The 17,266-nt window shown below is 49.9% G+C and overlaps 1 protein-coding gene across 1 annotated transcript in view; it reads right to left on the bottom strand.

Annotated features, from left to right (window-relative positions):
* Positions 1-345: 345 nt before the first annotated feature.
* Positions 346-17,266, bottom strand: part of PTPN18 (protein tyrosine phosphatase non-receptor type 18) — a 46,136-nt gene continuing 29,215 nt past the window's right edge. Inside the window, exons 13-17 of the mRNA XM_063433149.1 lie at positions 16,376-16,722; positions 13,350-13,420; positions 7,269-7,296; positions 4,390-4,461; positions 346-879 (exon numbers count right to left, since the gene is read on the bottom strand). Of these exons, the coding sequence (XP_063289219.1) occupies positions 815-879; positions 4,390-4,461; positions 7,269-7,296; positions 13,350-13,420; positions 16,376-16,722 (583 nt within the window). The 3' untranslated portion in view covers positions 346-814. The remainder of the gene's footprint in view (positions 880-4,389; positions 4,462-7,268; positions 7,297-13,349; positions 13,421-16,375; positions 16,723-17,266) is intronic.

The following is a 17,266-nucleotide window of genomic DNA, read 5'->3' as shown; positions in this document are numbered from 1 at the left end:
CTGCAGTCTCACTGCTCAATTCTCTGCCATTGAGGAGTTAAATCAATTTTGTTGCTGTAGCCCTTGCCACTCCTGACTGTGACTGAGACAGCCTGGATTGGGGGGAGGGGGGAGTTTCACTTACAGCACAGTGTGTTTAGTTTAGACGCTTTCATCTCCAGCTCTGTTACTTGAATTATGACCAACTTTAACTGCACATGGGCAGTTTGGCGGATGGAGGGGGCACGGGGCAGGTTCCCAGTTTGGCAGATGTAACGGGCACTGGGGCAGTTTCCAAGCTCAGCCGACAATCAGCAGTAAATGACAATCTTTATTAACAAAGAGAATTTGTAACATATAACATGCTCTATTCACATAAATGTGAATAAAAGTCATTTACACACTGCACATCCCCAATCTATATTGTGCAGGCAACCCACATCCACTGTACATCTTCAAATAACCCTTAAAGAAAAACTTAAGGCACCTTATCTTCTGCCGTGAGCTGTAGTGGTTATAGTGCCAGGTTTTCCCATTCACCAGTATTCTGTCAAGTCGTTAATACTTGGCTTTATAAGAGCAGCTCAGACTGGAATGACTGAGCACCCAACACATCAAGCTAACTGTCAAACCATGGCAACCGTGACTCCATAACTACAACACACGGTAGTGGTTATGGTACCTAGCGTGCCTATTTAATAACAATCTGTGACTTATTGAAGGTCGGCTTGTAGTTGGCTGTTGGACTGTCTGTGGTTCAGGATGGGGACTGGTCTCGAATTTGTTAGTTGGATGATTCCAGGGCTCTTCGATTCAGTTTTCCATCTGCTGGTAACTAGCGGCTCCACTCCGCAGGAGGGTCTCTGGGTCCCTTGGGCTTCGCAATGCGGCAGTTAAATCCTGCAGAGTAAAAGTCTAGTAATTAACACCATAGTGCAAGGAAGAGGAGATAAATGGGTTATAAGCCATTAGTGAACTTCACCCTGCTCTCCGAACTATCCCAGCTCCTCACCGTTCTCCCCAAAATATCCTACCTCCACACTGTGCTCCCCAAAATATCCCAGCTCTTTACCTTGCTCCAAATATACAGCCCATTGCCCATGTCCCTTTATACAAGACCTTTAACAATCTTACCTAGCCCTCCCTCTGGGTATCTCAGCCCCTTACCTAGCCCCCCCACCCAAATGGCAAATTATTTAGGTAAACTAGAAAAATGTTCAGAGTTGTGGCAACTGGCATTTAATGTGGATAAGTGCAAGATAATGCATCTTGGACGTAAAAACCCAAGGGCAGAGTACAGAATATTTGATAGAGTCCTAACCTCAACGTCTGAGGAAAGGGATTTAGGGGTGATTATTTCTGATGCCTTAAAGGTAGGCAGACAATGTAACAGAGTAGCAGGAAATGCTAGCAGAATGCTTGGTTGTATAGGGAGAGGTATTGGCAGAAGAAAGAGGGAAGTGCTCATGCCATTGTACAGAACACTGGTGAGACCTCACTTGGAGTATTGTACGCAGTACTGGAGACCCTATCTTCAGAAGGATATTGATACCTTAGAGAGAGTTCAGAGAATGGCTACTAAACTGGTTCATGGATTGCAGGATAAAACTTACCAGGAAAGGTTAAAGGATCTTAAAGCAGCACTGTCCTGGCCGAATCCCGGTTTTCTTGTATTTTTTTTTTTTTTTTTAACGCCCCCCTCCCGACTCCAAATGGCCACAAGCCCCCATATTTCCTATTTTCTTATCTTTATTTTCTGCCTGGACCTAGTTAAACACTTGGGCATGCGAACAGGAATTTCATCTATTCATTCATTCGTCAGAAAGACGAATGCATGAATAGAAATGTCAGATGAACAAACAAACACTGAATATTGGTATTAATTTGTTCAGTTTATTACAAGGAGGGAGCTACCAGCACGCAGCTCCCCCCTTGTAAAATGTAAAAATAGAAGCGTCAGAGAGCAGTGCTCCCCCCCCCATGTCCTCCCTCACATATGACCCCCATAATAGCATAAGGGAGATTGATATCCCCCGAATGCCCCTACTCGCTCTGCCCCTGTTATATCAGCCCTCTACCTAGACCCCAGATATTGCAACCCTCTCCCCCAGTATCTCAGCCCCCCAGTATCTCAGCCCCTTACCTAGTCCCCCAGGTATCCCAGCCCCTTACCTAGTCCCCCAGGTATCCCAGCCCCTACCTAGTCCCCCAGGTATCCCAGCCCCTACCTAGTCCCCCAGGTATCCCAGCCCCTTACCTAGTCCCCCAGGTATCCCAGCCCCTTACCTAGTCCCCCCACCGTATCCCAGCCCCTTACCTAGTCCCCCCACCGTATCCCAGCCCCTTACCTAGTCCCCCCACCGTATCCCAGCCCCTTACCTAGTCCCCCCACCGTATCCCAGCCCCTTACCTAGTCCCCCAGGTATCCCAGCCCCTTACCTAGTCCCCCAGGTATCCCAGCCCCTTACCTAGTCCCCCAGGTATCCCAGCCCCTTACCTAGTCCCCCAGGTATCCCAGCCCCTTACCTAGTCCCCCCAGGTATCCCAGCCCCTTACCTAGTCCCCCCAGGTATCCCAGCCCCTTACCTAGTCCCCCCAGGTATCCCAGCCCCTTACCTAGTCCCCCCAGGTATCCCAGCCCCTTACCTAGTCCCCCCAGGTATCCCAGCCCCTTACCTAGTCCCCCAGGTATCCCAGCCCCTTACCTAGGCCCCCCACCGTATCCCAGCCCCTTACCTAGTCCCCCAGGTATCCCAGCCCCTTACCTAGTCCCCCCAGGTATCCCAGCCCCTTACCTAGTCCCCCCAGGTATCCCAGCCCCTTACCTAGTCCCCCCAGGTATCCCAGCCCCTTACCTAGTCCCCCCAGGTATCCCAGCCCCTTACCTAGGCCCCCCACCGTATCCCAGCCCCTTACCTAGTCCCCCAGGTATCCCAGCCCCTTACCTAGTCCCCCAGGTATCCCAGCCCCTTACCTAGTCCCCCCAGGTATCCCAGCCCCTTACCTAGTCCCCCCAGGTATCCCAGCCCCTTACCTAGTCCCCCCAGGTATCCCAGCCCCTTACCTAGTCCCCCCAGGTATCCCAGCCCCTTACCTAGTCCCCCCAGGTATCCCAGCCCCTTACCTAGTCCCCCCAGGTATCCCAGCCCCTTACCTAGTCCCCCCAGGTATCCCAGCCCCTTACCTAGGCCCCCCACCGTATCCCAGCCCCTTACCTAGGCCCCCCACCGTATCCCAGCCCCTTACCTAGGCCCCCCACCGTATCCCAGCCCCTTACCTAGTCCCCCCAGGTATCCCAGCCCCTTACCTAGTCCCCCCAGGTATCCCAGCCCCTTACCTAGTCCCCCCAGGTATCCCAGCCCCTTACCTAGTCCCCCAGGTATCCCAGCCCCTTACCTAGGCCCCCCACCATATCCCAGCCCCTTACCTAGTCCCCCAGGTATCTCAGCCCCTTACCTAGTCCCCCAGGTATCTCAGCCCCTTACCTAGTCCCCCCACCGTATCCCAGCCCCTTACCTAGTCCCCCAGGTATCCCAGCCCCTTACCTAGTCCCCCCAGGTATCCCAGCCCCTTACCTAGTCCCCCCAGGTATCCCAGCCCCTTACCTAGTCCCCCCAGGTATCCCAGCCCCTTACCTAGTCCCCCCAGGTATCCCAGCCCCTTACCTAGTCCCCCCAGGTATCCCAGCCCCTTACCTAGTCCCCCCAGGTATCCCAGCCCCTTACCTAGTCCCCCCAGGTATCCCAGCCCCTTACCTAGTCCCCCCAGGTATCCCAGCCCCTTACCTAGTCCCCCCAGGTATCCCAGCCCCTTACCTAGTCCCCCCAGGTATCCCAGCCCCTTACCTAGTCCCCCCAGGTATCCCAGCCCCTTACCTAGTCCCCCCAGGTATCCCAGCCCCTTACCTAGTCCCCCCAGGTATCCCAGCCCCTTACCTAGTCCCCCCAGGTATCCCAGCCCCTTACCTAGTCCCCCCAGGTATCCCAGCCCCTTACCTAGTCCCCCAGGTATCCCAGCCCCTTACCTAGTCCCCCCAGGTATCCCAGCCCCTTACCTAGTCCCCCCAGGTATCCCAGCCCCTTACCTAGTCCCCCAGGTATCCCAGCCCCTTACCTAGTCCCCCCAGGTATCCCAGCCCCTTACCTAGTCCCCCCAGGTATCCCAGCCCCTTACCTAGTCCCCCCAGGTATCCCAGCCCCTTACCTAGTCCCCCCAGGTATCCCAGCCCCTTACCTAGTCCCCCCAGGTATCCCAGCCCCTTACCTAGTCCCCCCAGGTATCCCAGCCCCTTACCTAGTCCCCCCAGGTATCCCAGCCCCTTACCTAGTCCCCCAGGTATCCCAGCCCCTTACCTAGTCCCCCAGGTATCCCAGCCCCTTACCTAGTCCCCCCGGTATCCCAGCCCCTTACCTAGTCCCCCAGATGTCCCAGCCGGAATCCTCTTGGACGGGTCATTCACGTCCTCATAATCATCCCGAGAGGCTGTATGAAAAGAGATCATGTCACAGAACCTACAACATGCAGACCGGTAAGTGATGGCAGGGTCCATCGCTCTGTGTGTACATCCATTCCACCTGTGTTCGTGCAGCAGTGAGGTCAATGTTTTGGCCACAGGGATTATTATTTCTACTTCACTGTGCAGACCTTATTAGCTCTCACACCCTCTATGAGTGTAATTCCCTAATTCTATAAAATACCTCCGTCACAGGGAACACAATGCCATCCATTCACAAAAAGATGATTTACTAAACTGAGAATTTCAAAGTTAAAAGGGACACTATAGTCATCAGAACAATGGCAGCTTATTGTACGGTATACAGCTTAATGTATTTGTTCTGGTGAGTATAATCATTCCCTTCAGGCTTTTTGGAGTAAACACTGTCTTTTCTGAGACACTGAGGATCCACTGGCCATTCCACAGATGGCTGCTAGAGGTGCTTCCTGGGGCAGTGCTGCACTGTGTGACTGACATTCAGGGTCTCAACCCTCTACATGGGAGGGGCAGATTATGATGAGTGAGGCAATTTACAATGGGTGGAATGAGGCATGTTACGATATGGGGAGGGACGAGGCAGGTTATGGGATGTGAGAGATTACGGCATGATGGGGTAGGTTACTACAAGAGGGGCGAGGTAGGTTATGGCATGGTGGGGCGGGTTATAGGATGTGAGAGATTATGGCATGGTGGGGCAGGTTATAGGATGTGAGAGATTATGGCATGGCAGGGCAAGTTACCACGAGATGGGCGAGGCAGGTTATGGTATGTGAGAGATTATGGCATGGCGAGGTAGGTTATGGGATGATGAGAGATTATGGCATGGTGAGGTAGGTTATGGGAGGATGAGAGATTATGGCATGGCAAGGCAGGTTATGGGAGGATGAGAGATTATGGCATGGTGAGGTAGGTTATGGGAGGATGAGAGATTATGGCATGGCGAGGTAGGTTATGGGATGTGAGAGATTGTGGCATGGCGAGGTAGGTTATGAGATGATGAGAGATTATGGTATGGCGGGGCAGGGTATGGGATGTGAGAGATTATGGCATGGCAAGGCAGGTTATGGGATGTGAGATTATGGCATGGCGGGGCAGGTTATGGGATGATGAGAGATTACGGCATTGAAGGGCAGGTTACCATGGGGGGGAGACGGAAGCAGGTTAGGGGATGAAGAGAGATTATGGCATGCTGAAGCAGGTTATGGTGGCAGGGGCGATGCAGGTTACAAGGGGATGGCGGAGGCAGGTTATGGGATGATTAGAGGTTACGGCATGGTGGGGCAGATTATGAAGGGAGGGGCGAGGCAGGTTATGGGATGGTGAGAGATTATGGCATGGTGGGGCAGGTTACAATGGGGAGGGCGGAGACAGGTTATGGGATGATTAGAGGTTACGGCATGGTGGGGCAGGTTATGGGATGGTGAGAGATTATGGCATGGTGGGGCAGGTTACAATGGGGAGGGCGGAGACAGGTTATGGGATGATTAGAGGTTACGGCATGGTGGGGCAGGTTATGGGATGATGAGAGATTATGGCATGGTGAGGTAGGTTATGGGAGGATGAGAGATTATGGCATGGTGAGGTAGGTTATGGGAGGATGAGAGATTATGGCATGGCGAGGTAGGTTATGGGATGAGAGATTGTGGCATGGCGAGGTAGGTTATGAGATGATGAGAGATTATGGTATGGCGGGGCAGGGTATGGGATGTGAGAGATTATGGCATGGCAAGGCAGGTTATGGGATGTGAGATTATGGCATGGCGGGGCAGGTTATGGGATGATGAGAGATTACGGCATTGAAGGGCAGGTTACCATGGGGGGGGGAGACGGAAGCAGGTTAGGGGATGAAGAGAGATTATGGCATGCTGAAGCAGGTTATGGTGGCAGGGGCGAGGCAGGTTACAAGGGGATGGCGGAGGCAGGTTATGGGATGATTAGAGGTTACGGCATGGTGGGGCAGATTATGAAGGGAGGGGCGAGGCAGGTTATGGGATGGTGAGAGATTATGGCATGGTGGGGCAGGTTACAATGGGGAGGGCGGAGACAGGTTATGGGATGATTAGAGGTTACGGCATGGTGGGGCAGGTTATGGGATGGTGAGAGATTATGGCATGGTGGGGCAGGTTACAATGGGGAAGGCGGAGACAGGTTATGGGATGATTAGAGATTACGGCATGGTGGGGCAGGTTATGGGATGATGAGAGATTATGGCATGGGGCAGGTTACAATGGGGAGGGCGGAGACAGGTTATGGGATGGTAAGAGATAACGGCATGGTGGGGCAGATTATGAAGGGAGGGGCGAGGCAGGTTATGGGATGGTGAGAGATTATGGCATGGTGGGGCAGATTATGAAGGGAGGGGCGAGGCAGGTTATGGGATGGTGAGAGATTATGGCATGGTGGGGCAGGTTACAATGGGGAGGGCGGAGACAGGTTATGGGATGATTAGAGGTTATGGCATGGTGGGGCAGGTTATGAAGGGAGGGGCGAGGCAGGTTATGGGATGGTGAGAGATTATGGCATGGTGGGGCAGGTTACAATGGGGAGGGCGAAGGCAGGTTGTGGGATGGTGAGAGGTTACGGCATGGTGGGTCAGGTTACAATGGGGAGGGCGGAGGCAGGTTATGGGATGGTGAGAGATTACGGCATGGTGGGGCAGGTTATGGGATGGTGAGAGGTTACGGCATGGTGGGGCAGGTTACTATGGGAGGGGCGAAGCAGGATATAAGTAGGTGGGGACATGACTAAATTGAAGGGTGCTATGGTTTGATTTACATCGAGAACAAATACTCACGTTTTTTACCGGGAACGGCAGGGAATTCCTATAGGAAAAAAACAGACAAAATTTAAACAGACAGAAAATAATCTGTTTTGGTGAAATTTCTGAAACATGCGGATTCCAGATACAGAATTAAGGAACTCTAGGGCTGTCACCAGGATGACAAAGACACAAATTTACCAGGAATTTGGTTATTCATTCGCTTTTTACCTGATTTACTGCTGGTTAAAACCTTGCAATCCAAATACTAAACCTGTTCTAATGCTTCATTCCCTCAATAAAATCAAACCCCCAGCTTTAGAGGACCACTATAGGCACCCAGACCACTTTAGCTTAATGAAGTGGTCTGGGTGCCAGGTCCACCTAGGATTAACCCTGCCTGCTGTAAACATAGCAGTTTCAGAGAGACGGCTATGTTTACCTATGGGTTAATCCAGCCTCTAGAGAGGGGGGCCCTGAGGGTGGGGGCACCCTCAGGGCACTATAGTGCCAGGAAAAAAAGTATGTTTTCCTGGCACTATAGTGGTCCTTTAATCTGCGCTCCCCACAGTCTGCCTAGTAAATAAAATAATAGTTCAAAACTCACGAAGCAGCAACAACACAAAGTTAATGATTATGCGCTTGGGTACTGTGTGATCCCACCTTGGTAACTGAGAGGCCACGCGTGGTTAGGAGTAGATGGTGTGATCTGGCCTTGGTCACTGTGATGGGCCACGCGTGGTTAGAAGGAGATGCTGTGATCTGACCTTGGTCACTGTGATGGGCCACGCGTGGTTAGAAGGAGATGCTGTGATCTGACCTTGGACACTGTGATGGGCCACGCGTGGTTAGAAGGAGATAGTGTGATCTGACCTTGGTCACTGTGATGGGCCACGCGTGGTTAGAAGGAGATGCTGTGATCTGACCTTGGACACTGTGATGGGCCACACATGGTTAGAAGGAGATGCTGTGATCTGACCTTGGTCACTGTGATGGGCCACGCGTGGTTAGAAGGAGATGCTGTGATCTGACCTTGGACACTGTGATGGGCCACGCGTGGTTAGAAGGAGATAGTGTGATCTGACCTTGGTCACTGTGATGGGCCACGCGTGGTTAGAAGGAGATGGTGTGATCTGACCTTGGTCACTGTGATGGGCCACGCGTGGTTAGAAGGAGATGCTGTGATCTGACCTTGGTCACTGTGATGGGCCACGCGTGGTTAGAAGGAGATGCTGTGATCTGACCTTGGACACTGTGATGGGCCACACATGGTTAGAAGGAGATGCTGTGATCTGAACTTGGTCACTGTGATGGGCCACACGTGGTTAGAAGGAGATGCTGGGATCTGACCTTGGTCACTGTGATGGGCCACGCGTGGTTAGAAGGAGATAGTGTGATCTGACCTTGGTCACGGTGAGAGGTCACGCGTGGTTAGAAGGAGATGGTGTGACTTGACCTTGGTCACTGTGATGGGCCACGCGTGGTTAGAAGGAGATGGTGTGATCTGACCTTGGTCACTTGAGAAAAAATAGAAGTCCAGGCACTCTCAGGATACATAAGGGCACATTTTTAGAACCCACTGCAACGTTTCGACCTACAGTGTCTTTGTCAAGCTATCAAATGCATGTGCAAATCCATTTTTATAGGAATACAAGTGATTAACAAAATTAAACAATTTGACAGATCCATCTGTATAAACTGATACTGCTGGTTCGTCTGTTTGCCCCTTTTCGTTTATTTGCCTGTCCGTATGTCCCTGTTAGTTTGTTCCAGGAGATACCGATTGAAACTACCGAACGGTCAGCCACCCAGGAGAGAAGTGTGCTGCTGGTTAACCTCTTAGCCCCAATTAGAACGTTGTGGTTAACTGCAGATACCTCTCCATTCTAACCGTATGCAGGGTGGTCGTCGTTCGTATGCCGACCATGAGGCGGCGGCCATTTTAAACACGCGAAAGACAAGCGGTGTTCGGCGAAGATTCTATGGAACTATAAACGAACACTTTACCTACCGAACACCGCTGAAACTACCGATCGCCCTTCTTTTTCGTCGAGGCATACGAACACTGGTCCGTTCGGGAGTTTGGATCATACGCATGGACTTAACCCAGATAACCATCCCATGGAGTCAATCGTATACCGAAAGACATGTGAAAGACTTTGACTCCATGGCGATTGAACTGTGTGCATTGGATCTGAGCGCTATTCGGTAGAAATATGCACTCAGATCCAGGCTATCTGGGGATACGTTACACGAAGCCCATGTATTCGGTATTTGTGTAGTTATATATTTTTATGTGTTTTTACTGTCTTGTATTACATGGCGGTTTGCCTCTATCCCTGGAGATAATTAGATTCCTTCCCAATTATCTCCAGGATAGAGAGGAGGGATATATGTCCCAGTCTCCCATCTGGTCCCCTAGGGGAGTGTCCACCAGGTGGGAGACCTGCATAAATACCGGGCAGGTAGCCCTCATTAAACAGATTCCTGTTTTACCCTCAAGATGGAGCTTGGTCTCGTGTTTGGGGGGATTGCTACTTGGAAGGATTTATTTCGCCTTTTTTAGCCATGGAAGGAGTTCGGCTGATTTTATGTTCGTGGATTTACCGCATTCCCTTGCACTCCGTTCGGGAGTTTGGCGGTCGGCCGTGCAGAGCCTGTGTCTCTGGAAAGGGGGATTATCGGCTAAACGGCGGTTTCATCTATTTGAGCTGTGAGTGTCTTAACAATCAATTAAAATGATTCAAGCAATTAAAATGATTCAAGCAATTACATTTATATATCTCTCAATATGGTTTACTCAATTAGTGAAGGCTAACAGCCGTGTCACAACTGAGATTCAAAGAAGGAGATGGTGTGATCTGACCTTGGTCACTGTGAGAGGCCACGCGTGGTTAGAAGGAGATGCTGTGATCTGACCTTGGTCACTGTGATGGGCCACGCGTGGTGAGAAGGAGATGGTGTGACCTGACCTTGGTCACTGTGATGGGCCACGCGTGGTGAGAAGGAGATGGTGTGACTTGACCTTGGTCACTGTGATGGGCCACGCGTGGTGAGAAGGAGATGCTGTGATCTGACCTTGGTCACTGTGATGGGCCACGCGTGGTGAGAAGGAGATGGTGTGACTTGACCTTGGTCACTGTGATGGGCCACGCGTGGTGAGAAGGAGATGGTGTGACTTGACCTTGGTCACTGTGATGGGCCACGCGTGGTGAGAAGGAGATGCTGTGATCTGACCTTGGTCACTGTGATGGGCCACGTCTGGTGAGAAGGAGATGGTGTGACCTGACCTTGGTCACTCTGATGGGCCACGCGTGGTGAGGAGATGGTGTGACTTGACCTTGGTCACTGTGATGGGCCACGCGTGGTGAGAAGGAGATGGTGTGACTTGACCTTGGTCACTGTGATGGGCCACGCGTGGTGAGAAGGAGATGGTGTGACTTGACCTTGGTCACTGTGATGGGCCACGCGTGGTGAGAAGGAGATGCTGTGATCTGACCTTGGTCACTGTGATGGGCCACGCGTGGTGAGGAGATGGTGTGACTTGACCTTGGTCACTGTGATGGGCCACGCGTGGTGAGAAGGAGATGGTGTGACTTGACCTTGGTCACTGTGATGGGCCACGCGTGGTGAGAAGGAGATGCTGTGATCTGACCTTGGTCACTGTGATGGGCCACGTCTGGTGAGAAGGAGATGGTGTGACCTGACCTTGGTCACTGTGATGGGCCACGCGTGGTGAGGAGATGGTGTGACTTGACCTTGGTCACTGTGATGGGCCACGCGTGGTGAGAAGGAGATGGTGTGACTTGACCTTGGTCACTGTGATGGGCCACGCATGGTGAGAAGGAGATGCTGTGATCTGACCTTGGTCACTGTGATGGGCCACGCGTGGTTAGAAGGAGATGCTGTGATCTGACCTTGGTCACTGTTATGGGCCACGTGTGGTTAGAAGGAGATGCTGTGATCTGACCTTGGTCACTATGATGGGCCACGCGTGGTGAGAAGGAGATGGTGTGATGTGACTGTGGTCACAGAGAGGCTTTGACAATATAAATATATAATAAAAAAAAAAAAAAAAATCGATCCAGGTGGTAAATATAGACATATTTTGTCAAATAAATTAGTGGTTTATTTTTAAACATTTTCTGGAATAACCCGATCCTTTCTGCTGGAGCCCGGATACCCTTGTCCTTGGTGGGGAGCATACCGTCTGTGGATTGACTTATTACTCCTTTTATCAGTTTTATGATTTTGTGGTGGGGAGCATACCGCCCAGACGCTATATAGTAGGTACTACTTGAGCTTTACACTGCGTAACATCACTTCTTACTCTTAACTATTTTATACAGAATATACTGCACGATATTGTGTTGTATTCTCATATACACCACACAAAAGGGAGAATTCAAAGTGAATTTCTATTTTAAGGCCAGGGTTTCCGAACTAGAAGCTGATTTAGAGCTATTAATCTTTGAAATTAATTTTGAAGTCTCACCTTAGAGAATAACCCTGTTAGTTTATGCAGCCCCAGAACCCTGACTCACAAGTAAACAAAATAGAACATAAACATATATACATATATAAAAATATTGGTTCGGAGTTTACAGCACAGAATGTTTCTGGACCACCTGGTAAACCGACCAGTTACCTCCACTAACTCCCTTCCTTCAGCCGATCAGGAACCATTTAAAATACAAAGAGACCCATTTCCCCCCAGTAACTGGACAAGACACAGTTCTGGAGGTACAACTCTGACAGTCTTTATTGAAAACAGGCTTCTTTTATGCATAGACCCCTGCACACATTAAAACATAGTACATACAAGGGGGAACACCTAGGGACTCCGCACCCCAGGAAGGGAAGAGGGTCACACATATCCGACACATGACTGGATAGCCCCGGGTCCCCTCTGGGATCCCTGCAAATAACAGGGCTATCGGATATACAGAGCCCTGAGAAATCATCATAAACCAAAATCTGGGGCTCGAGGCTCTGTACATCCCCGAAATTAGTTCCAGGGATTTGCTTGGTTTAGTCCGGTGCATTCAAACTTTGCGCCTAAACAAAGCAACAACCAATCAGCTGAAAGACGTGAAACTCTGTTGCACCAATCGGCGCTTGGGGAGGAGAGGGGTTTCGCAGCCCAACTGCGGCAGACCCCGGGGGGAGCACTCTTTGGGCAGCTACGAGCCTGGCCTCGCAGCCCCCAGGTAGGGGAACAGTGATGTTGGCCCCTCTAGGAGCAGGTTAGAGTGACTCGGACCACCAGTACCCCAGAAAATATCCCCACCAACATCAGGGACCCGTCCCTGGAGTCCCGGTGCAAAGCCCCCGCAAGCGAAGCGTCCCTCTTCGGGATCCGAAAGCTGCCCCTGGTGGTCACCCAGTGGAGCGCTAATTAATTAATTCCCTTGCGGTTTCACATTCATTTTGCAAGTGTGAACGTTCTGATTAATTGGTAGGAACGTTGTAATGGGGCACCAGAATGGTCCTCGTTCGGGAAGCGCATGGACTCCGTGCACCGGAGCGCCCCAGCGCGGTCAAAAGACCTGTTACACAGTTAAAATAAAACTACATGGGGAAACACACACATTTTATAATAGGAAATCTACGAATACAGAAGAGGGCAATTCATGGACAGCCAGCAGTCCCACCACAGTTTCCTTTATATCCTGCTCTATAAATTGAAGTTTAATCACAGGAGGCTCCTGCAGGGTCTAGTAGGCTATTAACAAAGCAGGAGATAAATTCTAAAGTAAAGCAGACTGCAATAAAGGAAGTGTGAACATTGAATCTCTCTTTACAGGAAGTCAGGAGTCTCCGCCAGAAAGGTGTGACTATAAATGCATAACCAGCATTATTTACTAAAGTGAATGTTACATTTTATACCAAAATATCTGAACTGTAAACATACCCTTAAATTAGAAATTCACTTTAGTAAATAAGTTGGTGATTATTTAACTCCTAAATGGCAGAGAATGTTCTATACACCAAAACCACTTCATTAAGCTAAAGTTGTTTTGGTGTTTGGAGTTTCCCTTTATTAACGTGAGACTGCTTCCAGGTATGTACAAGCTTTGGTGTGTCAGGAAGGTAGGTTCAATCTCTGATACTCACGTTCTGAGCATGCGGCCACCATTTGTTTTCATTTTTAGAATTCGTGGTATTGGAATACGTGTTTGTGTCCACTACAGGAAGAGGGAGACAGTCACAGAATGTTATACAGCAGTTACACATTTACCTGTAATAACTATCATAACCACCATGTATTGATTAATGTACCCTAAAAACTGACTGACCCTCATATTAAAAACCCCTATCTCCCCTCTTACTGTGCGTTATAACCCGACCTGTCTCCTCCCACACTGTGTGTTATTATAACCCAACCCATCTGTAACGGACACCTTCCGTTGACGGATGCTTCTAGCGCTTCCTGAGGACTCCAAGCACTGCAGCAGACACCACAACCACTGCAGACTCCGCAACCGCAGTAGCTTAACTGGAGTCTCGCCGTCTTCCTTCCACCCTGTATGAACCTCCAGCATCCAGGACCGTGTGGGGAAGACCTCTCCTCCAAGGAGAGCGTAACAGGAGCAAGCTCTCAAAAGAGCTAAGTGATTAAAGCCCAAGGGAGCATGCAGAGCATAGCAATCCCCAGTGTGAATATAGCTGTACCCTCCAATCACGAGACAAGACTACGTGTTGAGGGTCAAGAAGAACTCAGGTTTAATGGCACACACTCTGCTTTTATGCAACACCCACATACCCACATACAATTATACATTACCCAATCACACAATGGTTACATCCCACAGATTCCCTCCCCTTAGCCTGAGAGGTAACCCAATTATCCATACAGTTTAAAACATACTTTCTACCCAACTTTCATAACTCTAAAACCATACATCCAATATTAATAAATACTACATATTATTAATCAGCACATTCCAAATACAAACATACCCAAAAATCATTCGAATCCCTTCAGCCGTTTGGGAGATAGGTATAAGTAATTTTCTCGGAGTAAAATAGACCGACGGTCAAAAGTGACTAAGTCCCATTTGAACGAGCGTTCGAATCTTCGAACGGGATTTAGTCTCCAGCCGCGGTGTTGAAGAAGCGTAGAAGGTACGGGCCAGCGGTGTTCGTGCAATTGGGTAGCCAAACACAGTTCCATAGATTTGGCTGCACACACCGCTGACTGCGTTCGAATAAGTTAAAATGGCCGCTGCCACGTGTTCGTTAGTCGAATGGCGGCCACTTCGACAACTTCGGCACTTCGACTGCATCTGAAGTGCCAGTTTAAAAGTTGCAAACCTGCTCCAAAGTAATTAAAGGGCAAGGAACAGCATTATAAAACTCCATTATACCCAAATACAGTTCTTAAAGGGCAATACATACCAGGGCCATAGTCGCAGGGCAGGAGGCTAGCAATCAGTCCTCTCCAATGCTCAGTGGCAAATGGCAGTTTGTCACACCATCTCCTCCCGCACTGTGTTTTATTATAACCCAACCTGTTTCCTCCCACACTGTGCGTTATTATATCCAGATCTGTCTCCTCCTGCACTGTGTGTTATTATAACCCAACCTGTTTCCTCCCACACTGTGCGTTATTATATCCAGATCTGTCTCCTCCTGCACTGTGTGTTATTATAACCCAACCCATCTCCTCCCGCACTGTGTGTTATCATAACCCGACCCGTCTCCTCCCACATTGTGCGTTATATCCCTTCCTGTCTCCTCCCACATTGTGCGTTATATCCCTACCCGTCTCCTCCCACATTGTGCGTTATATCCCTACCTGTCTCCTCCCACATTGTGCGTTATATCCCTACCCGTCTCCTCCCACATTGTGCGTTATATCCCTACCCGTCTCCTCCCACATTGTGTGTTATATCCCTACCCGTCTCCTCCCACATTGTGCGTTATATCCCTACCTGTCTCCTCCCACATTGTGCGTTATATCCCTACCCGTCTCCTCCCACATTGTGCGTTATATCCCTACCCGTCTCCTCCCACATTGTGCGTTATATCCCTACCCGTCTCCTCCCACATTGTGCGTTATATCCCTACCTGTCTCCTCCCACATTGTGCGTTATATCCCTACCCGTCTCCTCCCACATTGTGCGTTATATCCCTACCCGTCTCCTCCCACATTGTGCGTTATATCCCTACCCGTCTCCTCCCACATTGTGCGTTATATCCCTACCTGTCTCCTCCCACATTGTGCGTTATATCCCTACCCGTCTCCTCCCACATTGTGCGTTATATCCCTACCCGTCTCCTCCCACATTGTGCGTTATATCCCTACCTGTCTCCTCCCACATTGTGCGTTATATCCCTACCCGTCTCCTCCCACATTGTGCGTTATATCCCTACCCGTCTCCTCCCACATTGTGCGTTATATCCCTACCTGTCTCCTCCCACATTGTGCGTTATATCCCTTCCTGTGTCCTCCCACATTGTGCGTTATATCCCTTCCTGTCTCCTCCCACATTGTGCGTTATATCCCTTCCTGTGTCCTCCCACATTGTGCGTTGTATCCCTACCTGTCTTCTCCCGCACTGTGTGTTATTATAACCTGACCGGTCTGCTCCCACACTGTGTGTTATTATAACCCGACCCGTCTCCTCCCACATTGTGCGTTATATCCCTTCCTGTCTCCTCCCACATTGTGCGTTATATCCCTACCTGTCTCCTCCCACATTGTGCGTTATATCCCTACCTGTATTCTCCCGCACTTTGTGTTATTATAACCCGACTCGTCTCCTCCTGCACGGTTTTATTATAACCAGATTTGTCTCCTCCCGCACGGTTATATAGTCTAAAAAGATAATTTTTTCAGTTTTCATTTTTTCGCTATTTTGCCCTTTAAATTGACTTTGAATTCTCTGTGTAGTAACATAACCCTGAGAATGCTGGATTTTCAGAGGGGACACACTGGCTGCCTTGCTGATAACGGAGGGGTTGGAGATAGGCCCCACGCCGTGATATCCTGGTGCCATGTTTCCTTGGTAACCGTAGCGATTCTTCAATAAAGCTACTAATGCCAAACAGACCTAGCCTGATCCTTAGTCTTACTCCACCTCCCCTGGTAAAAAGTAGCACAATGAGCTCATTAGCAGTGGGGTGAGACCTGTTACCTGTGCTGGGTGTTGCCACGTGGGTGTATTCAGCTGTAGTAACCTCTGCTGAACTCGGCATTTCAGCATACGCATAGGACGATGAGATGGACGCTGTAGATGGAGTCAAAACAAGAGCTGAGGCCCGGTTAGACTTGGGCACCACAATGCTGTACACAGGATTGCTCAGTTCTGGGGGGGTCATGCACTGGTTGATATTATCATATTCTGTGGTCAAGGCAGCACGGGGGGCTTGGGGCACAGGGGGGCTCACAGCAGCTGTGGGACGGCGTATCACGGCGTATGTTTCGCTCATGGCCGAATGCACAGGGTGTACTGGAGACTGATGGTCCAGGGGCAGAGAGAAGCTGTAGAGACAAGTGGAGACATTCATTAAATAGAACAATGAATAGGACTCGTAGTCCCAACATGGAGATAAAAGATCCTACCATGATACGAAAACATCCTTAAAGGGACACTAATCACCATAACCACTTCTCACCGAACGCCTCACCCTGTATATTGCTCTACTTACAGTGTCCATTTTGTCCAGGGCTAAATGGCATTGATGGTTGATGGTCACCTGACATGCTCAGCCAATGAACGACACACAAATTCACACAAAATTTATAGTATTAAAGAAATATAGCAAGAGTCTGAAAAAGGGGCTGCGGACGCCCAGACAACCTCAGTTTTTGTTCCACTACTTGAAAACAAAACGAGAGGACTGCACAAGGGATAGGCTGGCACCATAACCACTGCAGTGGGCTTAAATAGGGAAACATTATACACACACGTTAATAAAACATTAATTCAAATCTGAACTGCGACATTCAGCCCAATATAGCTGGTGACGTTCTGAGGCCCCAGAGCACAAGAGAGAGACATTCCCAAATTATCAGTGTGTGCTCC

The sequence above is a fragment of the Pelobates fuscus genome, chromosome 9 (assembly GCF_036172605.1).
Source record: "Pelobates fuscus isolate aPelFus1 chromosome 9, aPelFus1.pri, whole genome shotgun sequence".
Classification (NCBI taxonomy): Eukaryota; Metazoa; Chordata; class Amphibia; order Anura; family Pelobatidae; genus Pelobates; species Pelobates fuscus.
Note: the sequence above shows the minus strand (reverse complement) of the source record. Positions and strands in the feature narration are given on the sequence as shown.